The following is a 16,833-nucleotide window of genomic DNA, read 5'->3' as shown; positions in this document are numbered from 1 at the left end:
AGCTGCTGGGGAAATAAATCTGTTGATTGTTCCCAGAGATGTAGCACTTCAGGAGCCGAGACGGACACAGTGAATGCGAGCTGAGCGAATAGGTCAGGCTTTTTTAACTTTATTGTACCAATCCATTTATTACAATGAGTCACTTTAGTGCTTCCCACAACTACAGAACCTCTGGTGCAGTGAGGAATGACACGTACCAGGGCCCCTGGCAATACAACAGCAGCATATTTAGCAATTATCAACAACAACAATTGCCTCGTAAAAAATAACGAGAACAGGAACTAAATCCTACAAAATGCTATTTTCACTTGTCACAACTGCAAGGCTGGATTGATGCTGACAGCAACCAATCCCAGAACACTATTCAACCTCAGGAATTCTGGTGCATTCAACAGCGCTATCTCAAAACACACAACCATCATATTATCAAGTGAAATACGCTGCCACAGCTAAGCAGGATGGTTCTGCTGCTGCCAGGTGGGAGAACGCACATGATCCCAGCACATGTCATTCCCTACGCCTGCTCCTTCACTTCCTGTAGCCACTGCTTAGGAAACAGCTACACACAGCAGAAGGATCTCAAGGCACCAGCAATAAACAACACTGTAAACACCATAATAAGAGTTTTCAAAGCCCAAGAGTAATAATTTTGTTGTCACCACTAGATTAAATTTATAGGCAGCCCAGCTGGCATGCATTCCTAGCACAGATTTCAGTCTTCCACACAAGCATGTTCAAATTAAGGCATTTTATCAAACACTGCCTCTGCCAGATACATACTAATGCTGAGGACAAAAGCACAGTGAATATTTTCTTGTAAGTCACGACTGAATCAGTCCTATTCCATGCACAAACTGAAAAACCTCCCCACCCATTACTCTCCCTGTTCATTTACCCCAGCTGTCTGCACTACATCTGTCTGCACCTCTCCTAGAAGGCTGGAGTCTGGATGTGCAATTAGGAAGTGAAAAACCCCCAAGTTTGAGCATACAGAGCTACTGCTGTTTTAAATGCTGTGAACTGAGCCAAGATTTTAATATTCTGTGCCAAAACCAACTCCACTCCTTCACCATAAATCACATCTGCCATTAGATCAGCACTAGTGTCTTCAAGGCAGGAAGAATTCTTAAAAAATTGGAAAACAGATACAGGAGTGATGCAACAGAAGGAAAACCTGTGCTGCAATGGGACAGCAAGGAACGGGACTTGTTTATCCCATCAAGGAAAGATTAAAGGCAATGGGATTATTTTACTGGGTGCTGATAAGGAATTCTCTGCCCGAAGCTATGATGGTTGGAAAACAAAACTGGACAAAAATCTTGAGTATTCTCAGCTGTGCTGAGAGCGTATTTGGAAGAGAAAGACTTAGTAGAATCCACAACAATTATTCCCAGATTTTAAAATTTCTAATCCAGACTGGATACAGGTATTTTTAAAATGTCCTCTTGAGCCACTGAACTTGTTTCCTGCATTCCTGTTTCTATGTGAAGCAGGAAGAAGCTCAGAGTTCCAAACCTATGTGTAACCAAGCCGAGTGGGAATGAGAATGGTCCACTACACACGGGGAGAGGCAAGGGAAACAGGTCACACAACAGCCAAACAGCACAAACCCATCCCTGGTACCTATATAGGCACCTTTTGTACCTCTTGCCCACCTTCCCACAGGAAAGAGATTTTTGGAGGTGCTTCAAATGCAACAGCAACTGCTTTGAAAGATTTCTGTGGAAGATGCTGAGAAGGGAACGCTTGTGATGGCTGCAACCCTTATTATGTAAGTGTTACCCCGGAACAACCTGCTCATGAGATCTGCCTCCCATCCTCCCCCAGTCTTGTAAAGAAAGGACAATGGCATTTAGCACTTTCCTAATAAAATTCCTGGCCAGGCTGTGAATTATCCTAGCTTACCAAGTGAGAAGATGACATGCTACCAAAAGCACCAGAAAGAGCTGTTGGTACTTACCCAGATGCTTCAAACTTTATCACAAAATTAAATAATAAGAGCTATTCTAAAATTAAGGACTTGGAGAGAATAGCTATGATAAAGAGATTAAAGGAATTTTTTCCAGTAACTAAATCATAACTGACATGGATTTGCAGGAGCTGCAGAAAAATTAAAGGCTCATCCCAGTCTCACTCAGAAGTGAGATGTCCTTGAGAATCTGTCCCACTACAACCACACCCATGGTGTCATCTTGATATTGAAGGTGAAAACTGCTTCTCACATGAATTCAGTTTCATGATGCTCCCCAGCTTCTAGCAGATATTAGAACAACTCAAAAATCTCTTCCCAGAATTTTTCTTGGAAAATGTTCTGGCTAAATTAATGTTTTTAGGAAGGAAACAGGTCCTCTTCATCTTCCTACTGACAAGGAACCGAAGGGAGCAATGGAAACCTAATGCCAGAAATGGGAGCCTGCACTGCTCATTAGAAATGTTTTATAATTAAACTGTTTACTTTCATGGTAAAATGCACAGTATTTGCTCTGCCGTAGGCACTTTTACAACAAGGAATAGCTTCTGCTTTGTTTTCATGCTTTTTAGAAGCATTTCTTCAGCGCTCGAAGGGGATTTGCAATCAAGAACAAAGAGACACAGTTTATCCCCAGCTGCATCACCTTCAAAATCAAGCATCCTTTCGGTCCCTAAAAGCCTGTGCTGCAACCAGCTGATGAACATCTTATAATTCAGGATAATTTTAAAAGGAAACCACTTGTTTCACATGTCCCTCTGGGTGTGTCTGCACCACAGGTGCAAGGAGTGGAATAAGTGATCACCTGGCAGCTCTTGGTCCAGCCAAGAGACAGCAAGTGTACAGGCTGCTCACCTCTTTGAGAAGTTCACCCAAAAATGCCTTTCAGTTGTGCCAGCGGTTCAGGGTAAATCACCCTGACCACAGGCCCCCACGGCAGCTTCTCACCCAAACCCACCACCTGAGGGTTCAGCCTTGGGGGGAGGCTGGCCACAGCAGTGCTGCTGTGGGAACTGCACTAGAAGAGACTCATCTAGACATTCTTCCACTATAATAGAAACAGCTAATTCCAGGCTTTTTTTTTTTTTTTTTTTTAAATTTCCAAAAGTGACTCATCCTCAGGTTGTCACACACCAAGTACTGTTCTAGAATAACATCTGCAAAACAGCTTTTTCTTTGCAATTTATTGAGTAGAAAAGCCCTAAATTCTTTCCAATAGCAGGATCAAAGATTCAATTCAATTTCTGGCGCAGAAGAGATATCATGGATTTAACTTGAGCAGCCACAAGCATTTGCAGAGGGAAACTGAATTCATATCTCAGTGCCTCAGGTTAAGAGAACGGGTTTGCCTCAGAATTAATCTGATCAGCAAAGAAATTCAGGGCAAAAGGTCCATCTTTGCTATTGGCAAAACAAACTCTACACTGTGAAGTCTCCTTCTCCCACTAGAATGCCTTCTTGTACAATGGTGGCAGTGTTGGACCACTTCCACCCCAAGAGATAAAGCACAGGAGCTGGACTTGATTGTCCTTGTGGCTCCCTTCCAACCCAGGATGTTCTATGGATTCGCATGAAGGAGGAAGAAAAAAATAAATATATTTAGTGTATATCCCAGGTCCAAACCCTATAAAAGCTCATAACAACCAGCAGCTGGTACTGGAGCAGTGCCTCTCCTCAGGAAGGGAAGTTGGTCCACACACAGGTCATGCTCTGTGTGTATCTACAACACCAGACATGGCAGAAACTGAGCCTTGTGTCCCATCCCAGGCTGGGATGAGGAATATTTATGTCCTCCTAATATATGCAGCATCTGTGACAACCCTCTCCAGTAATTTGCATTACATGCCATAACGAATCACTGTCTATACATGAAGCTCTGCTATATACATGAATCTTAGGATCTTAGCAGCCTCAAGTTGTGCCAGGGCAGGTTTAGATTGGATATTAGGGAAACTTTTTTCACTCAAAAGCTTGTAAAGCATTGGGACAGACTGCTCAGGGCAGTGGTGGAGTCACCAGCCCTGTAAGTGTTCAAAAACCACATGAATGTGGCACTTGAGAACACAGTTTAGTGCTGAACACAGTGGTGCTGGGCTGGTGGTTGGACTTGGTGATTTTACAGGTCTTTTTCAACCTCTGCAACTCTGTGATTCCATGATATTCATGGTTATTAAGCATCCTGATTCCCAGATGTGTTTGGGTTTGGGGCGTTTCCTTGAGGTTGGCAGCACAAAAGGCATTAGGACAGGGTGTCCTCACACAAGGCAGCCACTGCTCCTGCAGGGATGTCCACCTGTCCTTGCTGCCCCATGGGCTGGCTAAAGGTAAATCCTAGGGGCCTTCAGCAACAGAAATAATAATCAAAGAACAGACACTCCCCTTCAGAGCTGTGAAGAGTGAGCTTTCACCACTATGGCCACCTGCAGGAGACAACCTGAGGCAGACTGACGGACGTACCTTCCTCAGCAGGTCCTTCTCCTTGCCGTGGCTGTCCTCCATGACCTCCCTCTCCCCATGAGCCTTCTCCAGCTCCATCCGGAGCTGCTCCATCTCTCCCTGCAGGCTGAGGAGCTGGTTGCCATCGCCCCGCTGACTCTGCTGGTACTGCTGCAGCTCCTTCTTCAGCTTCTCCACCTCGGACGAGTGGGCTGATGTCAGCATGGACAGCTGCTCATTCAGAAGCTTGTACTCCTTGTTCTGCAGTCAGCATCCCAAAAAGAAGAAAACAAGAGCACAAGTGATGTCAATGCATGCAGTGATGCACTACAAAAGTAACCACTCAAATCCTCGAGCCTGGTGGGTGACAAACCCACAATAACAAGTGCTACCATGTAACGCAGCCGGGGTCTTGTCACCACAAGCCCCGGTGTGCCCTCGGGCAGAGGGGACGCAGCGTTGGCCCCACAGCGTCCTCGCTGGATGGCTCAGTGGAACCAGCGTGAGATGGGTGCGGGCGCTGGCTCCTCCTCAGAGCAAGCACGTCGGGCAGCCGATGATCAGGCTCGCGTTTGCCCGGAGGCAAAGAAGGCGGGAGGGGCTGCTGGTGTGAGTTCCAACAGGTTTATTTCCACGACGGACCAGGGACCAGCAAAAGCCCCGAGGAAACGCGAGCTCACCCCTTTATGGGGGGTGGAGCAAGGCAGGGAAAGAGAAAACAACCAATGGGGTACAAGCAGAGGGGAGGATACAATTTTTCAGAACAAATGGGGAAAACGGGGAGGCACGAGTCATAACAGGGAACCAATTAATAACTAAAAAAGGGAGAACTTTCTGGAACAGGGGGAGGTAATTTAGGATTGGGAGCCACCCAGGGGGAGGTAACCTCGATCTCAGTGGTCTCTTCTGGTGACTGACATTTGATGGTTTCAGCCCGAGAGCAGGCTGACCCACCCCAACAACCATGCTTATGCTAATGAAGCTCATAAAGCTAAAAGCTATTTCTAAACTGTGACAAAAGCTCAATAATATTTTGGCAACGATTACAGAAGCATTTGTTAAATTGGTATTACACTGACATCACTCAGAGCAAAGTGGAAAGGCAAAGGCAAACAACTCCTGGTAGCACTGGCAACCAAACCAAAATACTACACTTCTACTACAGCTTCCAAACAGTATTGCTTAATGCGATTGGTTTGCAATTCTGGGGGGGTTTGTAGTATTCCTTTTGCAGTTTACTCGTCTATTCCTGACTTCCATGGCTGCAGAAACCTGGGGTGACAATGCAGAACTGCCGCCTCAAGCACAAGGAACTCCCAAAACTCCAGTCATCTTATTTGTTCAGGTTTTCACTTTTGAAGCACTTAGCAGTGATTTGCTCCTGAGTTTTGAGAACTGGAAATTCAGCAGGCTTAGCTGATTTTTGGGCTTCAGATCGAAGTCAACGGGCTCCACATTGCACTAATAAAACATCATCATTATTAGACATCCCCAGGCCAACGATCAAGAGCTGATTCGTTAAGAGCCTACTACATAAGCGCTGCTGACTTTGGGTAGATAATCTTGATACCAAAAGAACCATTTTGAAACTTAAAATGCAGTCTGGGTTTTAAAGTTTTCTCTGAGCATCCTTTTGGCCCCTCTTTATGTGACCTCTCAAAGCCCCCCCTCTCACTGCCTCTCAGTGCTCTGAAGCAAGACTAAGACACATCTCAAATGGAAAAACAAGTCAATGAGGCACATTAATATTTCTTCCTTTACTCCCTTGTAATCAATTATTAATGAATATCAAAATTCAGCATTCATATCATATTAGGAAATTATAATTTCTGCATGACCAAAGGCATTTCATAGAACCCTAAAATTATTTGAGCTGGAAGGGACTTTAAAGCTCATCCCATTCCATCCCCTGCCATGGGCAGGGACACCTTCCACTATCCCACATTGCTCCAAGCGCTGTCCAACCTGGTCTTGGACACTGCCAGGGATCCAGGGGCAGCCACAGCTGCTCTGGGCACCCTGTGCCAGGGCCTGCCCACCCTCACAGACAGCAATTCCTTCCCAATATCCCATCCATCCCTGCCCTCTGGCACTGGGAAGCCATTCCCTGTGTCCTGTCCCTCCATGCCTTGTCCCCAGTCCCTCTGCAGCTCTCCTGGAGCCCCTTTAGGCCCTGCCAGGGGCTCTGAGCTCTCCCTGGAGCCTTCTCTTGTGCAGCTGAGCACCCCCAGCTGTCCCAGGCTGGCTGCAGAGCAGAGAGGCTCCAAACAGACTTCCAAAGAGATGTGTTTGCAGAACCTTGTGTCCCAAGATTTCTGTACAAGGTTTTACACACCATCCAACTGAGATTTTCATGCAAATACAAGAAAAATGCACAGAAATGGTTTTGGGGTTTTTATTAGCAACCAGAGACATGACAGGGCATTTACTGGGTTGCTCCCCACTGCAGAGATTGCTCAACAGACCCTGTTAAACTTGAACTTGCTTTATTTTCAATCATTATCTGTATAAACCCTGCAGATCTGAGACAGCCCTAGTTTCAACCCAGGCTCTGTGAACAAAACTAGAGTTAATTTTGCTACCGAAGGCAGATGCAACAAATTCATCATTCTGTTACCCAAACTAGTTTTATTCACAATAAATGCTTACAGAGATAGGGCTGCTTGCAGAGACAGTGCAGAGAGAGCTCACAGTGTGCCTAAATATTGGCTACATGAACAAGGAACACTAAATTAGGTACCAGCCTTAGAAGTGTCTCAGGCAATTCCAACCAACAGATTTAAAGAAAATTAATTGAAAGAAAAAAAAAGGAAACAGGAAAAAACCATGATCCAATGTAAACAGAAAAGGAAGTGCTCCAATGAGGATGTTTTGCAGCAAAATAGATGAAAATCTTTCTTGTGTGTGCAAAAAATCCCTTACCTGATTAAAAAACTTAATTAAATTATTCCAGTTACAGATGCCAGAGCATCTGAGCTGAGGCTGACATACAATAATAGGTTTTAATGTTTTCAAAGAAAAATCTCTTCCTTAGGGGCACAGGGAGGATTACATCTCTACTCATGCATGAAGTAGCAGAAATAGAAACATTTTTTTCCACAGCTACTCAAAAAACCCAATACAACTGCAGCTTTCCAGGTTACCTGCTATATACTTTTTTTCTTAGAAAGTTAATTGGTATTTTCAAAGGTTGTGTTTATAGATTAGCAAGGACTGAAAGCAAGATCCTCCAGGGAAACTACGATGCAGCAAATGCACTGTGCCAGAAAAAAGATTCAAAGCACTGAAAAGAAAATCTACTGGAACAGTGCTCCTTTAGCACTTCCAAAGCATCCCATGGAAACCTGGCAACCCTGGAAGGATGGTTAAAGTCAGCTCACTGGACAGAACACCACATGTAATCCAGAGCAGGAATTCTTTCCTGCAAAAGCTACACAGAAAGCATCAAAGAATATCCTTCAAAATGGTCTGTGGAGAGACTGAGGGAGAGCAAGATGAGCTCAAGACCATTATTTCTGCCTGGTTAAAAGCTCTCCATGACTCCTTCCCTAAAGCAGATCCTTCTGCTGTTTTCATAACCTGTGACAGGAAAGCCAGCGTTAATCAAACACTGGGTTTTTTCTTTCCTTTATTGTTCCACTCCCACACTTCTCCTAGCAAGGAAATAGGAAAAAATACAAACTAAAAAACACTAGTGATGTTCCAGTGCCAAGTCCAGCAGCCCAGCAGATCCAACACTGATGTTCATACTCCTCGCAGAAGTTCAGCCCAAAATACCTGGACCTGGAATGACTCATCCTATTTAATTCCACCAAAATACCTTCTGGATAAAAGGTCATATCAAACCTTATGATGAGAGTTTTCCATTCCTAAGCTACTGTTAGCAAAATCTAAGTATGGAAACAGGCATTTTAAAATTAAACACCAGGGTTTGAGCGCTGAACTCTGTTGCTGTGGAATTAATGCACTGCAGCCAATTAACACTGCAGTGAGGGTGACCGCAGCAATGCAAACCCCTGTGTGTCCTGACTCTGCACTATCTGAGCCACCACAGAGCCACTTGGCTTCACCAGCATCACAGGACTGCTCATGTCATACAGTTGTGGGGAGATTTCAGGTGGCGAGGGAGCTGTGTGGGACGGACAAGGGTCCCTGACAACATCCCAGAATGATAAACTGGAATTGCCACTAACTGGTGCTACAAATAAGGAGTTATCCTGACTGAAGAGAATGTTCTCCCACCTGTAAGAAGCCACTTTAAGTGGATATGAATTTCCCTGCTGGTATCAGTCAATACAACTAGGTCCCACTCAAAATTTCTTATGATCACCCCTCAATTCCTTGTACAGCAACACAGAAAGTATTTAACAGAGTAAGTTGCACATATTAGTAGGTGGAAAAACTATTCTGCTAGGTGTGCAGTAAAACCATTTTTCTGCAGCTTTTTAATTGCAAGTGGCAACTGATGAAGATGTCCCTGTGATCAAATAGCCACTGTAAGATCATCAAGTCATCCCACGCAGGGATCTGTCACATCACACCGTCCTACCCCTCCCCTTACTCCTGGAGAGTTGCTGTGTCTAGCAACACAAACATGCTCAAACTACTTTGTAAAGTATTTACCCAAATCGCTATTCATCTTCCAGGGAATGTGATTCTCAAGACACATGGTTCATAGCACCAGTGGTGGCAGACACTCTGCACCTTCAGTGTTCACAGAGCAAAACGCACAGCAGGGCAATCCAGCCCCAAACCCGTGACATTGGATCCCACATGGAGCTGGCTTGGGTTTTCAAGCAACACCTTCCAAAACTGTCGTTTATCTTCCCTCTCCGAGCCCTGCTGGGCAGTTCCCACAACAATTCCACTGCATCTTGTGCAGCTCCCTGAGCAAGGCCTGTGTCCCACCCTTAGAAATGCCTGGCTGCCACCAACACGACCCCTCTCAGAGAACACGGAAAGGCACAAAGCAGCAGCTGGGCCCGGCCTGTCCCAGCACAGCTCAGGACCTACCTGCTCATCCACCTTCCTCTGCAGCTGCACCACCTTGTTTTCCATGCCGATGTTGAGCTTCTTGAGGTGCTCTGCTGAGCGTGCCTCGATGCGCAGGGCCTGGAGCTGGCGCTGGGCCCTGCGGCGCCGGAGGTGGCACTGCAGCACCACGGCGGCGGCCCGGATCCGGCGGAACCGCACGCGGGCCAGCCAGCCCCGGACGTACTTCTGCAGGATGATGGCCTTGTGCTCGATCAGCATCTGCAAAACATTGGCACAATGGGACAGTTAACAGAGAGAAGGCACAGAATTTTGGAATCACAGAATGGTTTGAGTTGGAAGGACCTTAACATTCATCCACCATGGGCAGAGGCCTTCCACTAGACCAGGCCGCTCCAAGCCCCATCCGACCCAGCCTTGGACACTTCCAGGGATGGGGCAGCCACAGCTTCTCTGGGAACCCTGTGCCAGGGCCTCCCCACCCTCACATCCAAGGATTCCTTCCCACTCTTTCCTTCAGCTTAAGGCCATTTCTGGACAGTCACCTGTTCAGGTAACAGCAACTCTGGTTTGGCTGCAACAGACACTAAACAATTCCCAAACTGCCTTGGGAAGGGCTTCTCCTCCAAGGAATGTCCTGGTAGGTGCAGGGCGTGATGGCTGGAAATGGAGGCTGTTGTTTTGCGCTCTCTTTCATGGACAGTACTTCAAACCTTGCTCCTGGAGGCGTCTTCAGGTACTGTGCTCAACTGATTCAGACAGGACACACCCAGACCTCTCTTAGGAGCCTGTCTGCTCTCACTGCTTGGCCACTGACATGAGGGGATATGATCCTGGTTGGTGAGGACTTGGTGGGAGCAGGTGACATCTGGGCCTAACTGCGACTTCATGGACCTCCTCAGAATGGCACTGAGATCGACCAGAGCCACAGCTCCAGAATAAACAGTCATTAACAGACACACCAACACTTAGCAATGAATTTACTGCCCCTCAGCATCAGATATAACCCACACCAGAATGGATCTGTAGATTTTTTCTGTGTTCCACCTCTGCATTATGATAATTTTTACTGCAGATAAATGCTGTCCTGGTGGGATTTCATATCAGGTGGATAACCTTCAAATAAAACCATGAGTCCTTTCACTACAGTCTGCAGCCAGTTCTCTAGCATGATTCAATTGCTAGTAATTTGTATTTGTTTTCATGAAATTTCTGGCATGTTTGCATTGAATTTCTTCCCCAAAATTTACAGCTATCCTGTCAGACAGTGGTAGTTCAGTTTTGTCCTCTATAACTGAAGGCTGACATTTTAGAGATACAAACAGCATATTGTTAATACCTTCCTTATGCTTCAGTCTGCTAAGGAAATAAATAGGAGAATTTGAAGATTACAAGACACTTTATTGTTATTAGTTTGGGTTAAGTTGTCTCAGAAAAGGTTATCCTATGAGCTTCTCTTACAAATATTTTGTTTCACTCTAAGGCTTTCTTTGCAATTGCAAATTTTAATTCAGAATAAAGGGATTATGTGAATTTAGGATGCAGCAAGAATTACTGTGAAATAAGCTTTGTATGTCTCCCGCCTTGGCATTCATAAATGAGGAAAGCTAGGGATGCCCAAAGAGGTAGAAGAAACCCCACTGCATTGCCTTGGGGACTTATTTCAGCTTTACAGCAAAATTTTGGTGGACACTGGGCATGCCCTGACCCCACAGATCATCACCCAGAGCCCTGCATCTGTCACTGAACATGCACTGGAACTAACACCTATATCCAACATCTATACCCAGGTGCTCCAGAGGTTAAGGGTGTTCAAATTAGAGAGGCCTGGCCTTCAGCCAACTTTATACCTTGTTAAGATTTGGGTGGCCTTGAATCTCAGAGAGTTTAACTGCTGGACCAGCTGCCTCCCACTGCAGAAGCTTCCAATTTAAAAAGTAGATGTTGAAAAAGCAGTGGCAGCCCAAATTCCTTATCACCAGCTGCTGTGTCTCAAAGGACAGCTGTGGTCTCTCTGGGAGGTCACCAGGTGTCCAGGTAACCTCAATTATTCCCAGGAACAGGGTTTCCCCTCGTGATGCCTCTCACTTCGTGGAGTAGCCCCACAACCCAGTTAGGCACCAGTTTAGGTGACTACCAGCACAGTCCAGAATCTGAGCAGTGGACAGAAGATTCCCCAAAGCTGTTCTCAGTTTCCTGACAGATAGTAGCTGGAGAAGGAGTTTGGACAAGGCATGGAGGGACAGGACACAGGGAATGGCTTCCCAGTGCCAGAGGGCAGGGACAGATGGGATATTGGGAAGGAATTGCTGTCTGTGAGGGTGGGCAGGCCCTGGCACAGGGTGCCCAGAGCAGCTGTGGCTGCCCCTGGATCCCTGGCAGTGTCCAAGACCAAACTGGATGGGCTTGGAGCACCCTGGGACAGTGGAAGGTGACCCTACTCATAGCAAGGGGCGGAATGAGGTAATCTTTAAGGTCTCTTCCCACCCAAACCACCCCTAGATTCAATGATTTCTCACTGTATTACTGCTGTCATCAAACTCTAAATTCTTTGTGTCCAGCTTCTGGTTTAACACAGAAAGCTAAAGGAGAGAACTAATTGAAGGGATATTTCTATCAATAAATGACTTATTACCTTCCATGACAGACCCTCCTTGTCTTCCCACCCTACCGGGAGCAGCCCCTGCATGCAGCTCTGACACATACCCCGTGGGACAGGGAGGTTTTAGCAAAGCGTAGGTTAGATCAAATGACATTTCCAGATCTCCACAATGCCTCCCAGCACCACAGTGACTAACTCCATTTAGCTGCTCCGCTGAGGTGCTGCTGCCAAAATCTCTTTTGCTTGCACAGCTTTAAATAGCAAAGCTCACCGTCACCGTCAACTCTCCGGCAACACCAGGGGCTGTCAGCTTCACAAACATCAACAACGCCACTACAAACACATCGCAGAAGTAAACATAAAGGCTCTCCTCATGCAAAGACCCTCCTGGAGGTGTACCTGGTGGTAAATCCTCTTGACAAACATGCCCCGAGCAAAAGCCTGGATGGTGAGGGTGGCATTGCGGATCCTCTGGAAAGCCCGTCGGATCCGCAGCATTCGGTACTGCTTCTGCAAGATGATGGCAGCCCTTGTCCTCCTCAGGTGCTCAGCAAGCCTGCAATGCACAGGAGGAAGGTCAGCAGGGAAACTAAACTCCACTTCTTTCTGTTGCAGTAAGTTTTAAAACAGGCAGAGAGGAAAACCTTTTGTCCAGTGTGGCTTGATGGTACTCAGGAATGAGCACCCTAACAGCTGGGCTAAGAGAGCCTCCATGCTACCAGACAGCAGCCATGGAACCCAGGAGCACTGGAACCACAAATCAGCACACCTCATTGTTCCCAAACAGCATTAAACCCAAGTATTCCCCACGTTTTCCTTGGTTTGAATTCTCTGCCTTGCGTCCTTGCACCAGTCAGCACCCGGGTTGGTTCCATCATTTCCCTGACTATAAAAAGCACATGTCACTCAGGGTATCTACTGACTCAGTGAAAACAGCAGCAAACTGATCTGGCATTTAAACTGGTGTACACTGCTTTGGCAACATTCCTGAGTAGAGCCTCAAGCAATTCACAGACAGTAAATAATGAGGGATGTGGTCAACTCTGCACCACGTTGCTCCCATTCTCCAACTGAATTCATGTTCAATTTGCTGTTACACCAGTTAATAAATCCTCATAAACCTTCCATTTAATTTGATAATTAGCTTGTTTTACTGAATTTGTGATTCATTTATTGCTCTCAGCATGCAGCATTATTCAGAAATTTGATCCACTTCTTTTATTTTGTGAAAAGTGTATCAAAACTAAGAGCCACATCAGATTGGTTTATATATTCCTCTGATTGAGGTAAATGGTTTCTCATTAGGACCCACTGAGCCAGGGCTTACTGAAGAGGATAAAAGATGGTCTGTCTCCAAAGAGAAGAGGCAGCAGTTACTCCAATGCCATCCATTACAAACCCTGCACGAAGAGGGGAACTGAAAAATTATGTAGAAGAAACTCTGCAGCAGCTGGTTCTCCCTGGCAGCAACCCCTTTCACAACCACACCACCACGAATTCAGCTGGTATCTCTGATGTTCTTATGCTGGTTGTCTGACTTGAATAAGGGGCACAAGAAGGGAGGTGGCCAGTGTGTTGGGATACTGTTCCATTGCTTTACTGCTCCCTCACATCCACCCCACACCTACCACCAGCAGCTCACTCTCCAGCAGTGTTACCGACATAAACCCCAGCAAGCCACTGACAGGAGGGAGCTTGAGGTTCCTGCACAGAAAGAGTCAACTCTGAGCTCTGTTACTCTCTACTGTACACAGCCCCGCTGCCAGTGATTTGGAGTGATTTTCCTCATTACAAAGGATACAGCTAGTCAATCCTGGGAACTCCCCTTGGACATCACAGAGGCACAAACCTGGTCCCTGCAGGGGAGAAGTGCTTTCCAACTAGACGGCTCTTCCCTGGCTGATCTAAATGCCCTTTACCAAAGGCAGTTCCAGGAGAATATTAGTTCTATGAAACATTTTTACATAAATCCTTCAGAGTACTGTATTCATCTCATTATAACCAGATTGTCTACATTATGACCTTGGCCCAGCACCCAGAAATTAAACTAATGTAGATATGAAACCAGTTTGGGGCAAAGAATTATGACCTCTTGCCCTCAAACAAAACTGGGGAGAGGAGCCAGAAATAAGTCCTGACTTTAGCTGAGAAACTCTCACCACAGTGCTATCCACACATACATTATGCATCTTGCTTTCAAGCAAGCAGAGCATTTTCAAAGCTCCTCCTATGAAATCCCCAAGTTTAAGATCTAGAAGATGCAAAAATTGAAAACACAGGTGAGCAGAGGTGTTTTCACACTTGACTTCCCAGCTGGCCCCTCTCTGGGGCTCCCCAGGACCCACCTGCGTGCCAGGCACCCGCGGGCATAGCGCTGCAGGACAAGTGTGGCTCGTCGCAGCCTCTGGTACTTGGTCCTCTGCAGCCAGCCCCGCACCGTCTTCTGGATCATGATGGTGGCAGCCCTGAACTTATCTGCTCGCAGTTTCTCCAGATATGCCACCTGGCCTGCACGGAAAAAGATCTTGGTACGGCCAAACTGGAACTTGTCTGGATCCTTTTCAAAAGCATAAAAGAAACTACATTTAATTAAGGCAAACATTACTTGTTTTCTTTTTGTTTTCTGTTTAAGTTCATCAGTAGATACAAAGTGAAAACACCACTTTGAATCAAATTTATCAACTCAACATCTCTTCTTAATTGGGTAATGAAGATATTATTAGACTCCATTACTAGACTTATTCAATTATTAGACTTATTAGACATTATTAGGTATCATTAGACTTATTAGATTTACTATACTTGAGCATATATATTATACCCATCAAGGAATGCAGCACTAGGACTCAGTCTTAAACTCCATATATTTACACAAATTTTGAAGGGGTTTTGGGTTGGATTTTCTGTGGTTTGCGGGGGGGGGTTGGTCAGTTGGCTTTGGGGATTTTTTGGTTGTTGTTGGGGTTTGAGTTTTTGTGGTGCTGGTTTTTTGGTTTGGTTTTGGGGTTTGGTGGGTTTTTTTGTTTGTTTGTGTTTTTTTGGGTTGGGGGTTTTTTTTTTATTTGTTGGGTTTTATGTAAATAGAGAAATCACAGAATTACAAAATTGTTTGGGTTGGAAGAGACCTTAAACCTCATGTATATCCAACCCCCCTGCCATGGGCAGGGACACCTTCCACTAGACCAGACTAGAAATGCAACACCAGAGCACTTCCAGAAAAAATTTCTTTCTCACAAAGATTAAAGATTTCTTTCTTGAAAATGCATGCTTACTTCTACAAATCATATATGCACTGCAAAAGACTTTGCAGCCAAGGGAAACACGGGGTGTAAAAAGCAAAAAGAGGAACCCAATTGGGTAAATCCTTCAAAATCCCACAGGAAAACAAGAGATCAAACATTAAAACCTGTCTAAGGTGCTGGGCACATTCTGAGCCACTAAACAGCAAGAAACCTTTGCATGCACATTTGCAATTTAAAAACAATGCATACAATCAAGTAGTAAAGTTTTGGTAAGGAGAGGTGGCAAAAACCTTCTGATTAGTTTATGGTAAAAAAGTCCCAATCTGTGGGATGCTTTTTTCACACAGGGCCATTGAAAGTCTCCCCCACATCAGGATACGGCATTTACTGCACTTTTCCCACTCATCTGTGCAAAGAGGCGTTTAATGATTGACTAAAGTTCATGACGTTGTCCTAGGCTGGACCTCTGAAATGTGCTCCAGCTGTGGTTAGGCAAAACCAGAAGGAGGAGCTGGGGGGACACATGTTTTTAAAGGGGCCAGTCATTTGTGTCCAGCTAGTGACAGCAAACTCTGGACTTCACCAGCACCGAAATTATTTGTTCCTCTTGACCACAAGCAAGAGATGCCATGTCCCACTTTCTCCTGCCACCTCCTCGCAAGACTCCCTCCTTTTGGGAAAACTCCCAGGCTGCCTGGGGTGGAGAAGCAGCTGCACGAGCAGCAGGTGAAGCTGGAGCAACTTCAGACCACATTAAAGCCATGAGTTCTGTACTTTTAAAATCATTGATAAAGATCTGGTCCCAGCTCACCTTAATGAGGTCTTCCAACAGGGTCTGACAGATCTGCCTCTTGTCATTCTTAGAGAGGTCTCTCTTGTTCATAAGCACGCGGTACCTATTGAAAAAGTCAGGGTAGGACCACCTGAAAGCAAAGCACACACTGGGTTATTCTGCATGCTGGGCACTATTTCATTAAAATAAAGTGCTTGCGAGTCGTAGAGAAGTCAAAACGTGAAATATTTCAAGGGATCTCTCACCACTACCCTCAGCATGGACCAAAGCCACCCAAAAGGAGCTACTCACCCCCAGCCTGGCCCCAATCTCAGACACTAAATGATCATGTCAGGGCCCTTCTAGCCTGGAACAGAAAGGCTACAGATCACCCTGTTTTCAGCCTGGAACAGAAAGGCTACAGATCACCCTGTTTTCACCCCTGATGTGCTTCCCGATCTGCTGTTCTCTACCATTCAAATGCAACAATGCTGCTCCCATCAGAAAGGAGAATCTAACTTTGGAGAAATCACGGATCTCTTGACTGCCCAAAAACAAAAATTAAAAAGCAATCTTGATAAAGTTATAGGCAATGAATCACATAGATATTCCTTGGGTTTTTGTGTTCCCAAACTCTACTGAATATTAATTTGAATCAATTGACTCACTAATTGCTCCATGTTGAGGTCTGTGACTGACGCCCTTCAAACAAACACAAAATCTTTTGGCTCTGGAAAGACAAAGCAGCCCCTTGGAAGATGCCTCACTGTCTCCAGCAGCAAAGCTTCCAAACAGGCAACACTAATTGAAGGAATTAGAG

General features: G+C 45.6%; 1 protein-coding gene across 2 annotated transcripts in view; it reads right to left on the bottom strand.

Annotated features, from left to right (window-relative positions):
• MYO5B (myosin VB) overlaps positions 1–16,833 on the bottom strand; it is a 158,145-nt gene that overhangs the window by 42,528 nt on the left and 98,784 nt on the right. For both annotated transcript variants that reach the window (XM_069001860.1, XM_069001861.1), the window contains exons 18-22: positions 16,053–16,164; positions 14,345–14,556; positions 12,399–12,555; positions 9,419–9,658; positions 4,427–4,666 (exon numbers count right to left, since the gene is read on the bottom strand). In XM_069001860.1, coding sequence (XP_068857961.1) covers positions 4,427–4,666; positions 9,419–9,658; positions 12,399–12,555; positions 14,345–14,556; positions 16,053–16,164 — 961 coding nt within the window. The remainder of the gene's footprint in view (positions 1–4,426; positions 4,667–9,418; positions 9,659–12,398; positions 12,556–14,344; positions 14,557–16,052; positions 16,165–16,833) is intronic.

The sequence above is a fragment of the Aphelocoma coerulescens genome (genome assembly GCF_041296385.1).
Source record: "Aphelocoma coerulescens isolate FSJ_1873_10779 chromosome Z unlocalized genomic scaffold, UR_Acoe_1.0 ChrZ, whole genome shotgun sequence".
NCBI classification, from domain to species: domain Eukaryota; kingdom Metazoa; phylum Chordata; class Aves; order Passeriformes; family Corvidae; genus Aphelocoma; species Aphelocoma coerulescens.
The sequence above is the reverse complement of the archived record's forward strand: the minus strand, read 5'-3'. Positions and strand labels throughout refer to the sequence as shown.